Here is a 17889-nt window from a genome sequence, read left to right as displayed (position 1 = left end):
ATGCATAGTGATAGAAAGTGGGAGCGCCTGGGTGGCTCAGTAAGTTAAGTGTCTAACTCTTGATTTTCACTCTGGTCATGATCTCAGGGTGATAAGATCAAGCCCCAAATCAGACTCGAGGCTGAGTACAGAATCTGCTGGAAATTCTTTCTCTCCCTCTGTCCCTCCCCCTGCTCATGCTCTTTCTCTAGCTCTCTCTGAAATAAACAAATAACATCTTTAAAAAATAGAAAAGAGGGTGGGTGGCTCAGTCAGTTGAGCAGCTGCCTTCAGCTCAGGTCATGATCCCAGGGTCCTGGAATCGAGCCTCGAATCCGGCTCCCTGCTCAGTGGGGGGCCTGCTTCTCCTTCTCTTTCTGCCTGCCACTCTACTTGTATTCTCTCTCTCTGTCAAATAAACAAATAAAATCTTAAAAAAAGAAAAGAAAAAAAGAAAGAAGTAGGTCAGTGGTTCCCTAGGTCTAAGTGCAGATGGAAGGATGGATTACAAAGGAACATGAGAAATTTTACAGGGGTAATGGAATGTTCTTTCCCTTAATAGTGCTCGTTATGTCACAGGTATATACAATTGTCAAAATTCATCAAATTGAGCCCTTTATTTATTTTTTATTTTTTATTTTTTATTTTTTTTAAAGATTTTATTTATTTATTTGACAGAGAGAGATCACAAGTAGGCAGAGAGGCAGGCAGAGAGAGAGAGAGGAGGAAGCAGGCTCCTGCTGAGCAGAGAGCCCGATGCGGGACTCGATCCCAGGACCCCGAGATCATGACCTGAGCCGAAGGCAGCGGCTTAACCCACTGAGCCACCCAGGCGCCCCCTTTTTTTTTTTTTTTTTTTTAAAGAAAATTGAGCCCTTTAAATTGATGTGGCTCACCTCAAAAAAGTTTTTAGTTTCTTTTTTATTTTTTTTTAAGTAGGTTCCACAACCACCTGGGACTGGAATTCACGACCCTGAGATCATGGGTCACATGCTCTATGGACTGAGCCAGGCAAGCACCCCTCAATAAAGTTTTTTTTTTCCTCAATAAAGTTTTTTTTTTTTTTTTTACGATTTTATTTATTTATTTGGCAGACAGAGATCACAAATAGGCAGAGAGGCAGACAGAGAGAGAGGAGGAAGCAGGCTCCCCATAGAGCAGGGAGCCCGATGCAGGACTCGATCCCAGGACCCTGAGATCATGACCCGAGCTGAAGGCAGAGGCCCAGCCCACTGAGCCACTCAGGCGCCCCCTCAGTAAAGTTTTTATTTATTTATTTATTAAAGATTTTATTTATTCATTTGACAGAGATAGATCACAAGTAGGCAGAGAGGCAGGCAGAGAGAGAGAGAGGGAAGCAGGCTCCCTGCCCAGCAGAGAGCCCGATGCAGGATTCGATCCCAGGACCCTGAGATCATGACCTGAGCCGAAGGCAGCGGCTTAACCCACTGAGCCAGCCAGGTGCCCCATCAGTAAAGTTTTTAAAAAAGCAATCTGTGTGTGTGTGTGTGTGCGCGCACACGTGTACGCATGTGCACCTGGCTGGCTGCTCAATGGGTAGAGCATAGGAGGCTTGATCTGGGGGTTGTGGCTTCAAGTTCCCACGTTGGGTATAGAGATTAATATAAATAAATAAATAAATAAGCTTGGAAAAAATTTAAGAAGCAATTATAAGAGCTGGGGATGGGACAGGATGGGGAATGACTGCCAATGAGCATGGGGTTTCTTTTTGGGATGATAAAGAAATGTTCTAAAGTTAGATTCTGCTGCTGATTGCCCAACTCTGTGACTATGCTGAAAACCACAGAATTGTACACTTTCAATAGGTATATGTGTGGTATACGAGTCATATCTCAATAAAGCTGTTAAACAAAACCAATCGTATAGCGATAGAAGTCAGAATAGTAGTAGGTAATCTTTGGATGGGGTACTGACCAGAAAGGGATCCTAGGAAGACTTCTAGCATGATGGAGAATGATGGAAGTGGTGTTAAGCCTGAAACTATTCTTTGAATTCTATGTTTCAGATTTGTATATCTTGGTTCTTGTTTTTTTGAAGATTTTATTTATTTATTTGAGAAAGAGAGAGAGAATGAGAAGAGAGAGGTCAGAGGGAGAAGCAGATTCCCTGCTAAGCAGGGAGTCAATGTGTGACTGGATTCCAGGACTCCAGGATCATGACCTGAGCCAAAGGGAGATGCTTAACCAACTGAGCCACCCAGGTGCCCCAAGTGTCTGACTTTTGATTTGGACTCAGGTCATGACCTCAGATGTCCTGAGATAGAACCACAGGTTGGGCTCTGTACTCAGTGGGGAGTCTGCTTGAGATTTCTCTCTCCCTCTGTCTATCCCCCTGTTCTCTTGTGCTCTCTCTCTCTCTCTCCCCCTCTGAAATAAATAAATTAATCTTTATTTTTTTTTAAGATTTTATTTATTTATTTGAGGGAGAAAAGGAGAGAACCATAGAGAAAGCACAAGCAGAGGGAGCGGCTGAGGAAAAGGGAGAATCAGGCTCCCCATGGAGCAGGGAGCCTGACATGGGGCTTGATCCCAGGATGCTGGGATCATGACCTGAGCTGAGGGCAGATGCTGAATTGACTGAGCCACCCAGGCGCCCCAATAAATGAATCTTTTTTTAAAAATCCCATAAATTGAGTCACAGAATACATAACCCTTTGAGTCTGGCTTCTTTGTTTTATTTTATTTTATCTTTTTTTTTTTTTAATAAGATCTACACCCAACATGAGGCTCGAACTCACAACCCCAAGATCAACAATCACATGTTCCAACAACTGAGCCAGTCAGGTGCCCCAGGTCTGCTTCTTCAAAATTCATCTATAGTATTTTGAGTATCAGAAATTTGTTCCTGGGGCCCGGGCGGCTCAATCATTATGTGTCTGCCTTCAGCTCAGGTCATGATCCCAGGGTTCTGGGATTAAGGCCCACATCGGGCTCCCTGCTTGATGGGAAGCCTGCTTCTCCCTCTCCCTCTGCACGGGCTTGTGTTCCCTCTCTTGCTGTGTCTCTCTTTGTCAAATAAATAAATAAAATTTAAAAAAAATAAAGGAAGGAAGGGAGAGAGAGAAAGAAAAAAAAAATAATAAATAAATAATAAATTTGTTTCTTAGGGGTGCCTGGGTGGCTCAGTTGGTTAAGAGTCCAATTCTTGATTTCCACTCAGGTCATGATTTCAGGGTCATGAGATCTGAGCCCCAAGTCTACCTTAGCAGGGAGTATGCTTCTCTCCTTCTCCCCTGTCCCTCTCCAGGCTCACATGCAGCACACACTCTCTCTAAAATAAATAAATAAATCGTTTAAAAAAAGAAAGAAAGTAAGAAAGAAAGAAAGAAAGAAAGGTGTTCCTTTTTTTTTTTTTTTTTTAAAGATTCCTATTTCTTGGGGCGCCTGGGTGGCTCAGTCAGTTAAGCAGCTGCCTTTGGCTCGGCTCCATGATTGAGTCCCGCATGAGGCTCCTTGCTCTGTAGGGAGTCTGCTTCTCCCTCTCCCTTTGTACTTTCTCTTTCTCTCTCTCTCTAGCTCTGGTACTTGCTCTCTCTCAAGTAAATAAATAAAATCTTAAAAAAAATTTTTTCTATTTATTTATTTGAGAGTATCAACAGGAGCCAGGGAATGGGGGGAGAAGCAGAGGGAGAAGCAGACTCCCCATTGATCAGTGAACCCGATGCTGAACTCGATCCCAGGACTCCAGGATCATGACCTGAGCTGAAGGCAGATGCTCAACCAACTGAACCACCCAGGTGACCCAAATTTGTTCCTTTTTATCACTAAACAGTGTTCATTTGTATGATGAACATACCACAGTTTATCCATTCACTAGTTGGGGGATATTTAGATTATTGCCAGTTTTTGGTAATTTTGAATAAAGCTGTTATAAAAGTCACATGTAGGTTTTTGTGTAAACGTAAGTAAATGTAAATGTAAGGGGCACTAGCCTGGGTTCAGTCCATAGAGCATGCAATTCTTGATCTCAGAGTTGTAAATTCAAGCCCCATGTTGGGTATAGAGATTACTTAAAAAGAAAGTATTTAAAACAAACAAATAAATTCAAGTTTTAAAACCAGCTTTGCATTCCCAGAGTCATTCCAGTTTGACCGTGATGCACTATCATTTTTACATAGGTCTCAAGTTTTGTTTTGTTTTCTTAAAGATTTTATTTATTTATTTGACAGAGATACAAGTAGGCAGAGAGGCAGGCAGAGAGAGAGAGGGAAGCAGGCTCGCTGCTGAGCAGAGAGCCCGATGTGGGGCTTGGTTCCAGGACCCTGGGATCATGACCTGAGCGGAAGACAGAAGCTTTAACCCACTGAGCCACCCAGGCGTCCACAAGTTTTCTTTTCTTATAATATCTTAGGGTGGTGTTGCCATTGGAGTAATCTTGGCTTCATAAAATGAGTTGGAAATGTTTCCTCCTCTTTTATTATCTGGAAGCAACTATAAAATTGATAATATTTCTCCTTAAATATTCGGTAGAATTAGCAATTGAAGCCTTTTGGTTCTGGGGTTCTCTTGGCTAAAAGATTTTTTTAAAAGATTTATTCAGTAAAAAAATAAAGATTGGGGCGCCTGGGTGGCTCAGTGGGTTAGGGCCTCTGCCTTTGGCTCAGGGTCATGATTCCAGGGTCCTGGGATCGAGCCCCAGATCCGGCTCCCTGCTCAGTGGGGAGCCTGCTTCCTCCTCTCTCTCTGTCTGCCTCTCGGCCTACTTGTGATCTCTCTGTCAAATGAATAAATAAAATCTTTAAAAAATAAATAAAATCTTTAAAAAAAAATAAATAAAATCTTTAAAAAAAAAGATTTATTTATTTATTTGAAAGAGAGAGAGTGAGTGAGTGAGGGGAGGATAGAAAGGCGGAGGGGGAGAGAGAGAGAGAGAATCTCCAACAGACTTCCCACTGAGCGAGGAGCCCAGTATAAGGTTCTACCTAAGGACACTGAGATCATGACCTGAGCCAAAATCAAGAGCTGGGAGCTTAACAGTTTGAGCCACCAAGGCACCCCTGTGGTTAAAAGATTTTTTAACCACAGGGGTGCCTGTGTGGCTCAGTGGGTTAAACCTCTGCCTTCAGCTCAGGTCATGATCTCAGGGTCCTGGGATCGAATCCTGCATCGGGCTCTCTGCTGGGCAGGGAGCCTGCTTCCTCCCCTCTCTCTCTGCCTGCCTCTCTGCCTACTTGTGATCTCTATCTGTCAAATAAGTAAATAAAAATCTTAAAAAAAAAAAAGATTTTTTAACTACACATTTAATTTCTTTAATAAATATTGGATCTGGGTACCCCCACCCATCCCACCCAAAAAGAGAAAAAAAGAAAAAAGAAAATAAATACTGGAATATTTATTTATTTGTTTATTTTTCTTTCCTTCTTTCTTTTTTTTTAAGATTTTATTTATTTGACAGACAGAGATCACAAGTAGGCAGAGAGGCAGGCAAAGGGAGGAGAGAGGAGGAAGCAGCTCCCCGCTGAGCAGAGAGCCCCATACAGGGCTTGATCCCAGGACCCCAGGATCATGACCTGAGCTGAAGGCAGAGGCTTTAATCCACTGAGCCACCCAGGCGCCACAATACTGGAATATTTAGATTATCAACTTTGTTTTTTAAAGATTTACTTATTTAGAGAGAGGGAGGGAGTGAGGGTGTGTGTACATGGTGGGGAGGGGTAGAGGAAGAGGGAGAGAAAAACTCGAGTGGGCTCTGCATGGAGCCTGACAGGGGGCTCAATCTCAGGACTCTTGAGAACAGACCTGAGCTGAAACCAAGAGTCAAATGTTTAACTGACTATACCACCCAGGCACCCCTCAGATTATCAACATTCTGAATGAGTTTCAATAGGTTGTATCTTTTAAGAAATTGGTGAATCTCATCTGAGTTATCAAATTTATATTCATAAAATTGTTATTTATTACACTTTCACTATTGGTAAAGCCTACAGTAATGTTCCCTCTTTCATTCTTTTTCATCCCCCCCCTTTATTCCTTTTTTTTTCCCCTAAGGATTTTATTTATTTATTTGACAGACAGAGCACAAGCAAGGGGGAGGTGCTGGCAAAGGGGGAAGCAGGTTCCCTGCTGACCAAGAAGCCCAATGCTGGACTCGATCCCAGGATTCTGCGATCTTGACTGGAGCAGAAGGCAAGCACTTAACCAAAACGAGCCACCCAGGAGCCCCTTGTTTTTAAGATTTTATTTTTTTAAGTAATCTCTACACCCAATGTGAGACTCTAATTTACGACTTGGGACTCGAATTTATAACCCTGAGATCAAGAGTCGCATGCTCTACCAACTAAATCAGCCAGGCACCCTACCATTGGACATCTTAACCTTGAGCCTCCTAATCCTATCATCTATTCTCCGCACAGCAGGCATAAGGATATTTTCTTTCTCTTTCTTTCTTTCTTTCTTTCTCTTTCTTCCTTATTCCTTTTCTTCCTTTTTTTTTTTTTTTTTAAGATTTTATTTATTTATTTGACAGAGACACAGTGAGAGAGGGAACACAAACAGGGAGAGTAGGAGTGGGAGAAGCAGGCAACCCACAGAGCAGGGAGCCCCACCCTGGGCTCAATCCCAGGACCCTGGGATCATGACTTGAGCTGAAGGCAGACTCTTAACAACTGGAGGGTTCGAGAGGGCTTCCCTGAAGAAGTACCAGATAAACTGATGCCTTAAGAGTATGTAGGAGTGGGGGTGCCTGGGTGGCTCAGTGGGTTAGGCCGCTGCCTTCGGCTCGGGTCATGATCTCGGGGTCCTGGGATCGAGTCCCGCATCGGGCTCTCTGCTTGGCGGGGAGCCTGTTTCCTCCTCCTCTCTCTCTCTGCCTGCCTTTCTACCTACTTGTGATTTCTCTCTGTCAAATAAATAAATAAAATCTTTAAAAAAAAAAAAAAAAAAAAAAAAAAAAAAAAAAAGAAAAAAGAAAATAAATACTGGAATATTTATTTATTTGTTTATTTTTCTTTCCTTCTTTCTTTTTTTTTAAGATTTTATTTATTTGACAGACAGAGATCACAAGTAGGCAGAGAGGCAGGCAAAGGGAGGAGAGAGGAGGAAGCAGCTCCCCGCTGAGCAGAGAGCCCCATACAGGGCTTGATCCCAGGACCCCAGGATCATGACCTGAGCTGAAGGCAGAGGCTTTAATCCACTGAGCCACCCAGGCGCCACAATACTGGAATATTTAGATTATCAACTTTGTTTTTTAAAGATTTACTTATTTAGAGAGAGGGAGGGAGTGAGGGTGTGTGTACATGGTGGGGAGGGGTAGAGGAAGAGGGAGAGAAAAACTCGAGTGGGCTCTGCATGGAGCCTGACAGGGGGCTCAATCTCAGGACTCTTGAGAACAGACCTGAGCTGAAACCAAGAGTCAAATGTTTAACTGACTATACCACCCAGGCACCCCTCAGATTATCAACATTCTGAATGAGTTTCAATAGGTTGTATCTTTTAAGAAATTGGTGAATCTCATCTGAGTTATCAAATTTATATTCATAAAATTGTTATTTATTACACTTTCACTATTGGTAAAGCCTACAGTAATGTTCCCTCTTTCATTCTTTTTCATCCCCCCCCTTTATTCCTTTTTTTTTCCCCTAAGGATTTTATTTATTTATTTGACAGACAGAGCACAAGCAAGGGGGAGGTGCTGGCAAAGGGGGAAGCAGGTTCCCTGCTGACCAAGAAGCCCAATGCTGGACTCGATCCCAGGATTCTGCGATCTTGACTGGAGCAGAAGGCAAGCACTTAACCAAAACGAGCCACCCAGGAGCCCCTTGTTTTTAAGATTTTATTTTTTTAAGTAATCTCTACACCCAATGTGAGACTCTAATTTACGACTTGGGACTCGAATTTATAACCCTGAGATCAAGAGTCGCATGCTCTACCAACTAAATCAGCCAGGCACCCTACCATTGGACATCTTAACCTTGAGCCTCCTAATCCTATCATCTATTCTCCGCACAGCAGGCATAAGGATATTTTCTTTCTCTTTCTTTCTTTCTTTCTTTCTCTTTCTTCCTTATTCCTTTTCTTCCTTTTTTTTTTTTTTTTTAAGATTTTATTTATTTATTTGACAGAGACACAGTGAGAGAGGGAACACAAACAGGGAGAGTAGGAGTGGGAGAAGCAGGCAACCCACAGAGCAGGGAGCCCCACCCTGGGCTCAATCCCAGGACCCTGGGATCATGACTTGAGCTGAAGGCAGACTCTTAACAACTGGAGGGTTCGAGAGGGCTTCCCTGAAGAAGTACCAGATAAACTGATGCCTTAAGAGTATGTAGGAGTGGGGGTGCCTGGGTGGCTCAGTGGGTTAAGCCGCTGCCTTCAGCTCAGGTCATGATCTCAGGGTCCTGGGATCGAGTCCCGCATCGGGCTCTCTGCTCAGCAGGGAGCCTGCTTCCTCCTCTCTCCTCTGCCTGCCTCTCTGCCTGCCTCTCTGCCTACTTGTAATCTCTCTCTGTCAAATAAATAAAAATCTTTAAAAAAAAAAAAAAAGAGTATGTAGGAGTGAAGTGGGGGGTAATTGTGTGGAAGGAGGACTATGGCTCCTAGTTTGAGGTCAGAGCTCTGCATGCACTGGGACTCCAGAGGCCTGCCTGGCCAGCATGAGGGTGATGGAGATGTGGCCATAGAAGTACGCCAGATCTGATTAGGCAAGACAGGATAAGGGGAAGGCATTTTTCTTTTTTTTTTTTTTTTTTTTTTTTTTTTAGATTTTATTTATTTATTTGACAGAGAGAAATTACAAGTAAGCAGAGAGGCAGGCAGAGAGAGGAGGAAGCAGGCTCCCTGCTGAGCAGAGAGCCCGATGCGGGACTCGATCCCAGGACCCTGAGATCATGACCTGAGCCGAAGGCAGCGGCCCAACCCACTGAGCCACCCAGGCGCCCGAAGGCATTTTTCCTGTCCTCCACCTCCAGAGGGCAGTCCATTTGTGGCTCCAGGCTGGGAACCACAACCTTCCTTTCTTTCTTTTTCTTTCTTGCTTGCTTGCTTGCTTGCTTTTTTAAAGATTTTATTTATTTATTTGACAGAGAGAGAGAGATCACAAGTAGGCAGAAAGACTGGCAGAGAGAGGAAAAGCAGGCTCCCCACCAAGCAGAGAGCCCCATGCGGGACTCAATCCCAGGATCCTGGGATCATGACCCGAGCGGAAGCAGAGGCTTTAACCCACTGAGCCACCCAGGCGCCCCAACCACAATGTTTCTGATCATCAGGGTCTGTGAGTAGGAGTTTCTAAATCAGTTTCTTGCTTCAAAGATTTTGAGAACCACCGAATTAGGGGCCAGTTTCTCACTAAATGTTTGACAGATTAACTCATGCTTGTTGGGCTCAACAGGGTGGCAAAACACTTCTCTGCCGCCTCTGACTGGGCAACTGATTTATGGCATATGATCTTAGGCCCTTAACTATCTTCCCTCCTTCCTTGCTTTCTCCCAGACTTAAATCAGCAAGCATTCCTTTCTCTCTCTTTTTTAGATTTTTAATTTTTTTATTCTTATTCTTTTTCAATTTATTTATTTTTAAAGATTTTATTCTTTTATTTGTCAGAGAGAGAGAGAGAGGGATTGAGAGACAAAGAGAGAGGGAGAGACAACACAAGCAGGGGGAGCAGCAGGCAGAGGTGAAGCCAGCTCTCTGCTGAGCAAGGAGTTACATGGGGGACTTAATCCCAGGACTCTAGGATCATGACCTGAGTTGAAGGCAGCTGCTTTACTGACTGAAACACCCAGGAGTTCCCAAGATTTTATCTATTCCTTTTTTAAAAAAAAGATTTTATTTATTTATCTGACAGACAGAAGTCACAAGTAGGGAGAGAGGCCGGCAGAGAGAGAGAGAGGAGGAAGCAGGCTCCCCAAGGAGCAGAAAACCCGATGCAGGACTTGATCCCAAGACCCTGGGATCATGACCTGAGCTGAAGGCAGAGGCTTAACCCACTGAGCCACCCAGGCACCCCGATTTTATCTATTCCTTTAGAGAGAGTGAGCAAGCAAGTGAGCAGGTCCAAGCAGGGAGAGGGGCAGAGGGGAAGGGGAAGAGAGAGAGAAAGAGAGAGAGACACTCTTTTTTTTAAAAAAGATTTTATTTATTTATTTGACAGACAGAGATCACAAGTAGGCAGAGAGGCAGGCAGAGAGAGATAGGAGGAAGCAGGCTACCCGCTGAGCAGAGAGCCCGATTCGGGGCTCGATCCCAGGACCCTGAGATCATGACCTGAGCTGAAATCAAGAGTAGGACGCTTAATCACCTGAGCCATCCAGGCACCCCTTAAGTTTATTTTTTTTTTTCAAAGTAATCTCTACACCCAACGTGGGGCTTGAACTCACAATCCTGACATCAAGAGCTGCATGCTCTTATGACTGAGCCAGCCATGTGCCCCAAGACTTTTTTTTAGAGGGTGGGAGGGGCACAGGAGAGGGAGATAATTCCAAGCAGGGCTCCACAGACAGTGTGCAGAGCCAAACTCTGGACTTAAACCCACAACCCCAAGATCAGGATCTGAGACAAAATCAAGAGTAGAATGCTTAATGGACCAAGCCACCCAGGTACCACCCCCCTTTTTAAAAAGACTTTTTATTTTTAAGGAATATCTATGTCCAACGTGGGGCTCGAACTCATGACCCAATGATCAAGAACTGACTAAGCCAGTCAGGTGCTCCTCAGCAAGCATTACTTAAACATCTGTATCATAAAAATATTTAAAATGTTGCAGCTGGGGCACCTGGGTGGCTCAGTTGGTTAAGCATCTGCCTTTAAAAATAATCATCTGACTTAGGCTCCACTCCTGATCCTAGGCTCAGGCTCAGCTCAGAAGGAAGTCAGCTTTGCCTCTGCCCTTGCTCCTTCTCTCTCTCTCACCTGCTCTCTGTAATAAATAAATAAAATCTTTAAAATAATAAAATAAGGGGCGCCTGGTGGCTCAGTGGGTTAAAGCCTCTACCTTCGGCTCAGGTCCTGCTCTCAGGCTCCTGGGATCATGAGCAGGAGCAGAGAGCCTGCTTCCTCCTCTCCCTCTGCCTGCCTCTCTGCCTATTTGGGATCTGTCTGTCAAATAAATAAATAAATAAATAAATCTTTAAAAAAATATAATAAGATGCTGCAGTCATTATATCCCAGACAGCCAAGTGCTAAGAGAAGGCAAGGCAGTACAGAGCAGGATTCAAATGGTAATGGAATTTCTATAAATTAAAAAAAAAATTTTTTTTAAAGTAGGTTCCACGTGCAATGTGGGGCTTGAACTCAGGACCCAAAGATTAAGTCACATGCTCCACTGACTGAGTCAGTCAGGCACCCCAACAATGGAACTTTAAAAAAAATTTTTTTTTAAAGATTTTTATTTATTTATTTGACAGAGAGATACCACAAGTAGGCAGAGAGACAGGCAGAGGTGGGGGGTGGGAAGCAGGCTCCCTGCTGAGCAGAGAGCCCGATGCGGGGTTTGATCCCAGGACCCCAGGATCATGACCCGAGCCGAAGGCAGAGGCTTTAACCCACTGAGCCCCCCAGGCTCCCCGACAATGGAATTTTTTTGAGCACCTACTATGTACTAGCAACTTCTAGGCAGAAAGGGTAGAGGCTAGGGGCACCTGAGTGGCTTAGTGGGTTAAGCCGCTGCCTTCGGCTCGGGTCATGATCTCAGGGTCCTGGGATCGAGTCCCGCGTCAGGCTTTCTGCTCAGCAGGGAGCCTGCTTCCCTCTCTCTCTCTCTGCCTGCCTCTCTGTCTGCTTGTGATCTCTGTCTGTCAAATCAACAAATAAAATCTTTAAAAGAAAAAAAAATTAAAAAAAAAGAAAGAAAGAAAGGGTAGAGGGTAAAGGGGATAGTGAATAGGAATAGAAATTAGAAGGAAAAAATAAAGGAAGTGCATATAATAATTGCAACATTTTAAAAACATAGCAGGGGGGCACCTGGGTGGCTCAGTCGGTTGTGCTACCGACTCTTGGTTTTGGCTCAGGTTATGATCTCAGGGTCCTGAGATCAAGCCCCCACATTGGGCTCCCACTCACACTCAGCAGATAGTCTACACCCTCCACCCTACGCTCTCTCTAATCAATAAATAAACCTTTAAAAGAATCTAGCAGGTGCTGTATTTTTCATGCAACGGTCTTGTGTGCTGGGTCCTATTATGAGCCATTTGCTGAGCCTCAGAAAGATGAAATAAATGACTTGTCTGAGGCTATATAGCTGGTAAATGTGAAGCCATGGTGTATACCCAGCCTGTCTGGCTCTGGTGTGTGGGCTCTTGGATTTAACACCATTTTAGAGTGTACATAGTATGTAGGTGTTGAAAAATATCCAATTATCCAAAACTTGGAAGTAAAGCAAAAGAATAGCTTCATGGAACTCCAATTTGCTTTTCCAGTTCACAATATGCATTGGCAACCTTGTCTTTATCTTTTTTTTTTTTTTTTAAGATTTTATTTATTTATTTTACAGAGAGAGATCACAAGTAGACAGAGAGGGAGGCAGAGAGAGAGGAGGTAGCAGGCTCCCCGCTGAGCAGAGAGCCAGATGTGGGGCTGGGTCCCAGGACCCTGGGATCATGACCTGAGCTGAAGGCAGAGGCTTTAACCCACTAAACCACCCAGGCGCCCCTTGGCAAACTTCTCTAATTACCACAAGTAGATCTGCCTACTTTTCAAATATTGTATATTATTTTCTACAGTTTATTTCACTAGTTCTCTATTTATGGCATTCAAGCCAATTTTGATTTTTTCTTTTACAATTCTTATGTAAACTTCCTTCCTTCCTATGCATCTTTTTGTACACATAAGCAAATATTTCTTTGGGATGGAGATTCACTGGTGGGATTTCCTTTTTTTTTTTTTTTTTCTTTTTAAGATTTTTATTTATTTGACAGAGACAAAGCAAGAGAGGGAACACAAGGGGCGTCTGGGTGGCTAAGTGGATTGGGGCCTCTGCCTTTGGTTTGGGTCATGGTCCCCGGGTCCTGGGATAGAGCCCCGTGTTGGGCTCTCTGCTCCGTGGGGAGCCTGCTTCCCCCTCTCTCTCTGCCTACTTGTGATCTCTGACTGTCAAATAAATAAATAAAATCTTAAAAAAAAGAGACAGAGAGAGGAAACACAAGCCTGGAGAGTAGGAGAGGGAGAATCAGGCTCCCCGCTGAGCAGAAGGCAGATGCTTAATGACTGAGACACCCAGGTGCCCCCCAAGTGGAATTTCCAATCGAATGCATGAAACATGGCAACTCATTGCTTGTTTTCTTGATTATGAGAGAGGTTGAGCATCTATTTTTATTTATTTTTATTTTTAATTTATTTTAAAGGTTTATTTTTTAATTTGACAGAGAGACACAGCGAGAGAACGAAGACAAGCAGGGGAACAGGGAGAGGGAGAAGCCAGGACTCCCACTGAGCAGGGAGCGAGATGTGGGGCTTGATCCAGGATCCTGAGATCAGGACCTAAGCTGAAGGCAGATGCCCAACAACTGAGTCATGCAGGCACCCCGAGGTTGAGCATCTATTTTTTAATGTTTATTAGCCATACAGATTTTCTTTTCTATGCATTGTCTCCTCATCCTCTTTGTTCATCTTTTACTTTCTTTTTAATTTTTTTTAAAATTTTTATTTTCTTATTTATCAGGAGAAAGAGCACAAGCGGAGGGGTTGGCAGGCAGAGGAAGAGGGAGAAGCAAGCAGCAGGAGAGGGAGAACCAGGCTTCTCACTGAGCAGGGAGCCCAATGTGGGCTCAATCCCAGGACCCTGGGATCACGATCTGAGCTGATAATAGATGCTTAACTGACTGTGTCACCAAGGCGCCCTTGTCTATTTTTCTTTTTAATTTAATTTAAAGTAATCTCTATGCCCAATGTGGGGTTCAAACTCAGGACCCTGAGATCAAGACTTGCATGCTATACTGACTGAGCCAGCCATGTGCCTCCATTCATTTTCTATTAAATTATCTTTTTCTTCTTGGTGTATAGGAGTTGTTTATTTCAAATATTGATCCTTTGTTGAATATATTGCAGACATTTTATCTCTGTCTTCTCTTGTAAAAGGAAGCAAAGTTAAAAGAACTTTGTTTATGGTGTTTTGTATATAGAGGAGTTTGGAATTTTTTTTTTAATTTATTTTTATTTATGTATTTATTTATTTAGAGTAGGCTCCATACTCAATGTGGGGCTTGGGACTCCTTACCATGAGATCAAGGGTGCATGTTTTACCAACTGAGCCATGCAAATGCCCTGGAATTTGTAATTTTTAATTTGTTTAAAAATTTTTTTAAAAGATATTATTTATTTGACAGAGAGAGTGAGAGAACACAAATAGGGGGAACAGTGGGGAGAGAAAGAGGGACAAACCGATTCCCCACCAACTGGGGAGCCTGATATGTTGCTCCATCCCAGGACACTGGGATCATGATGATCCCAGCCAAAGGCAGACGCCTAACCATCTGAGCCACCCAGGCGCCCCTCTTGTTTTTTTTTTTTAAGAGTTGCTATTCTTTTTTTTTTTTTTTTTTAAATATTGTATTCATTTATTTGACAGAGGGACAGAGATCACAAGTAGGCGGAGAGGCAGGCAGAGAGAGAGTGGGAAGCAGGCTCCCCGCTGAGCAGAGAGCCTAAGGAGGGGCTCCACCCAGGACCCTGAGATCATGACCTGAGCCTAAGGCAAAGGCTTAACCCCCTGAGCCACCCAGGCGCCCCTCTTGTTTTAATTTTAATTCCCGTTTTTGAGTCGAGTTTTTGGAAATCTGTTCAGAGTAGCTCAAAATACCGGGTCAGGGGCGTCTGGGTGGCTCAGTGGGTTAAGCCTCTCCCTTCGGCTCACGTCATGATCTCAGGGTCCTGAGATCGAAACCCCCCTGAGATCGAAACCCCCCATCGGGCTGTCTGCTCAGCGGGGAGTCGGCTTCCACTCTTTCTCTCTGCCTGCCTCTCTGCCTACTTGTGATCTCTCTCTCTCTGTTTAATAAACAAATAAAATCTTAAAAACAAAAAACAAAAACCCTACATTTAAAAATATCAGGTCAGAACTCCTTAGGTTTTAGGTTCTAGTCCCATTTCTGCTTTCTGCTAACAATAAGCCGTGGGCAAGCTGGTTGGTGAAAAAGGCCTTTTTTCACGTATAGAAAAGGGAAAGTAATTCCTCTCTCCTTCATTGTGAGGATTAAATGGATGAGTGTATGGAAAACAGCACCAGGGCGCCTGGGTGGCTCAGTGGGTTTAGCCGCTGCCTTCGGCTCAAGTCATGATCTCAGAGTCCTGGGATCGAGTCCCGCATCGGGCTCTCTGCTCAGCAGAGAGCCTGCTTCCCTCTCTCTCTCTCTCTGCCTGCCTCTCCATCTACTTGTGATTTCTCTCTGTCAAATAAATAAATAAAATCTTAAAAAAAAAAAAAAACAGCACCAGAAGATGATAAAGGGCTCAGTAACAGAAATGATATCTAACAGTTATTAATATCATGATGGCGACATTTTAGACATTTGGCACAGAGAAGGCCAAAACAAGGAAGTGACTTACCCAGGGACATGATTCGCGCGACCAAGCTTTAACCTGGAGAACTCAGGTGCGGCGCTGTCCCCTCCTCCCTAAGCCCCGCCCCCTAAGGCCTCGCCTCCTCCTCTCTGCCTTGGCCACAGCCGGAAGCCCAGTGCTAGACGAGTGGGCCTGGCGCGTGATGAGCGCGCGTGACACAGGAGGGGCGGGTCTGAGAAGCTGGATGCGTAGGGATAGGGCGTCAGGTTCGCGCGGAAGGGGCGGGGCAGGTCAGGGGGCGGGGCTTAGCTGGAATGGGCCTTGGGGCCGGGCTTCCGCGTGCGTTTGTCCGGCGGGCGAGGGTGAGCGGCGGGGGCGTGCCCAGCGGCCGGGGCGGAGCCAACCGGGGGGCGGGGCGGCGCGCGGCCTAACGGCGGCGTTGGCGGCGGCAGGAGCGGCCGTGCTGTGGCTGGCTGGCGTCGCGGCTTCTGGTTCCGCGGCGGCTCCGGCGAGCGACCCGGGCCGCGGGTGGAGGCGGGAGGCGAGCGGCGGAGGCGATTGGCGATGGTGGGCGTCCCTGGAGCGGCCGCCTTCCAGCGTAAGCAGGACGGGAAGGCGGGAGGTTGAGGGGGGCGTGTGAGGGGCCTGCTGCTCCACAGGCTTGAGCTCCGGAGAGGCCCCCGCCTCAGTTTGGGGAAACTGAGGCCCGAAGCAGGGCCCTGGATCCAAGGTCACGCGGAAGGCCGGGCCTTCCCGGGTTCTCGAGACCGTCCGGGCGCTTCCTGCGCCCCCGGAGGGCTCGTGGCTCGGGATGTGAGTGAAGCTGTGGGGATCGCGGCCTCGGATCCCAGGCCCTGCCGGCGTCCATCCGACTTAACGGCGGACAAGGATTGTTTTGTTCTCCCGGCGGTGGGGCCCCTAAGTCCGGCTCCTAGGGAAATATTACACACGCCCAGTCTCAAGGGGTGTGTGGCGGATGGTGGAGGAGGCGAGGATGGCCTCTTTGAAGGGGGCCTGTTGAGTGCAGGCTCGGGTCAGATTGCCTGGGTTCACATTCTGGCTCTACCGCTTAGGGGATGTGACCTTGGATCTGCCCGAGCCTCAGTTCCTCCTTCTGCAAAATGGGAGTGTGAAGAGCATTTCAACCCCCATACCCGCCGCCAGGATTTTGGGTTTGGTGGGGCCAGTAGAATGCTTGGCACAGACTGGAACATACACAAGCGTGAAAACTGTTACACTGTAGTCGCTAATAAACCGCATCGAAGGTGAACCTCCCTTGGAAAAGCCCAAAATTGGGCTCTGGCTGTATATTCGTTTAAAATGTCTTAGGATAGTCCTGCTTTATGAGCCACTTGTTTTTCTTACCTCCGTTTCTCTATTCCCCCATTTGTCTAGTGTTCCTCCTAGAATTTTGAGATCCTTGGGGGAGGGGTGTTATCTCAATAACAAGAGTAACATTTTAATTGTTTCTTGTTACAATAGCAGTCGTCGTCAACATTTTTTGAGCAGTAGGCATTTTGCATTCTCTTCATTCAGTATTTATTATATCATTTATTAGGTAAAATGCCATTCTCGGTCCTGGGAATACAGCAAAAAAAAAAATGGATAGACCAAATTCAGTCTTTGAGTTTGGTTTGGGGAGCGGGGGGACACAAGGTAAATGAGGAAACATAAGATTGTTTTGCTTGTTTTCTCTTTATTTAATCCTGGTGATAATGTAAATAAGAGTTAAGTATTTGGGGGCGCCTGGTTGGCTCAGTCGTTAAGGGTCCGCCTTTGACTCAGGTGGTTCTGGGATGGAACCTGGCATGGGGTTCCCTGCTGCGGGGGAGCCGTGCTTCTCCCTCTCCTACTCCCCGTTTGTTTTCTCTCTCTGGCTCTGTCAAATAAATATAAAATGCAATCTTTAAAGAAAAGAGTTAAGTATTTGAATATGTCCATTTTGCAGCAGATGAAACTGTCGGAATTGTGATCTAGCTGCAGGACCCTCAGTCCATATAAAAGGGATGCTTTACACCGCCTCTCTTCCTTGACACTCATTAAAAGTTGAAGAAATGCAAAGTAGGTGCATCCAGCATTGCCTCTTTGTATCAAGTCTGCAGTTGGCTGCTTTTCATAGTTTGATCCTTTCCTCTTGGAGGTTATAACAAAAGAGAGGCTGAGGTGACTCTTTTTAGGTCTAAGATGCACCATCTCTGTAAAGGAAAGGACTTGTAATCCAAACTCCAGTTTTTTACCTCCACACCTGTTCCATGCAATTTTTGGTTTAAAATATACCCCCAAAGTACAGTTTTTGGTTCTATTATGTAATGAAGATTTACTTATTTAGTTCTTAATAGAATTCTATATTTCATTCTTAGCATGCTTAGTGCACTTTTTCTTTTAATCGGGAAGCATAAGTTTCACTAAAATACTGAGGATTTTTTCAGTGATGTTTCTCCACTGTTAGATTCAGTTAGCATTG

General features: G+C 45.0%; 2 protein-coding genes across 5 annotated transcripts in view; one reads left to right on the top strand and one right to left on the bottom strand.

The window, feature by feature from the left end:
• Positions 1-15495, bottom strand: part of SNTA1 (syntrophin alpha 1) — an 88716-nt gene extending 73221 nt beyond the window's left edge. Inside the window, exon 1 of the mRNA XM_059133531.1 lies at positions 15471-15495. Within this exon, the coding sequence (XP_058989514.1) occupies positions 15471-15480 (10 nt within the window). The 5' untranslated portion in view covers positions 15481-15495. The remainder of the gene's footprint in view (positions 1-15470) is intronic.
• Positions 15496-15843: 348 nt separating this feature from the next.
• The window catches only part of CBFA2T2 (CBFA2/RUNX1 partner transcriptional co-repressor 2), a 160525-nt gene continuing 158479 nt past the window's right edge, over positions 15844-17889 (top strand). For 2 of the 4 annotated variants that reach the window (XM_059133524.1, XM_059133523.1), the window contains exon 1: positions 15844-16023. In XM_059133524.1, coding sequence (XP_058989507.1) covers positions 15990-16023 — 34 coding nt within the window. In that variant the 5' untranslated portion in view covers positions 15844-15989. The remainder of the gene's footprint in view (positions 16024-17889) is intronic. The other 2 variants (XM_059133528.1, XM_059133527.1) reach the window with 1 other exon arrangement.

Source organism: Mustela lutreola, chromosome 9 (assembly GCF_030435805.1).
Source record: "Mustela lutreola isolate mMusLut2 chromosome 9, mMusLut2.pri, whole genome shotgun sequence".
NCBI lineage: Eukaryota > Metazoa > Chordata > Mammalia > Carnivora > Mustelidae > Mustela > Mustela lutreola.
This window is presented reverse-complemented; position numbering and strand designations above follow the sequence as displayed.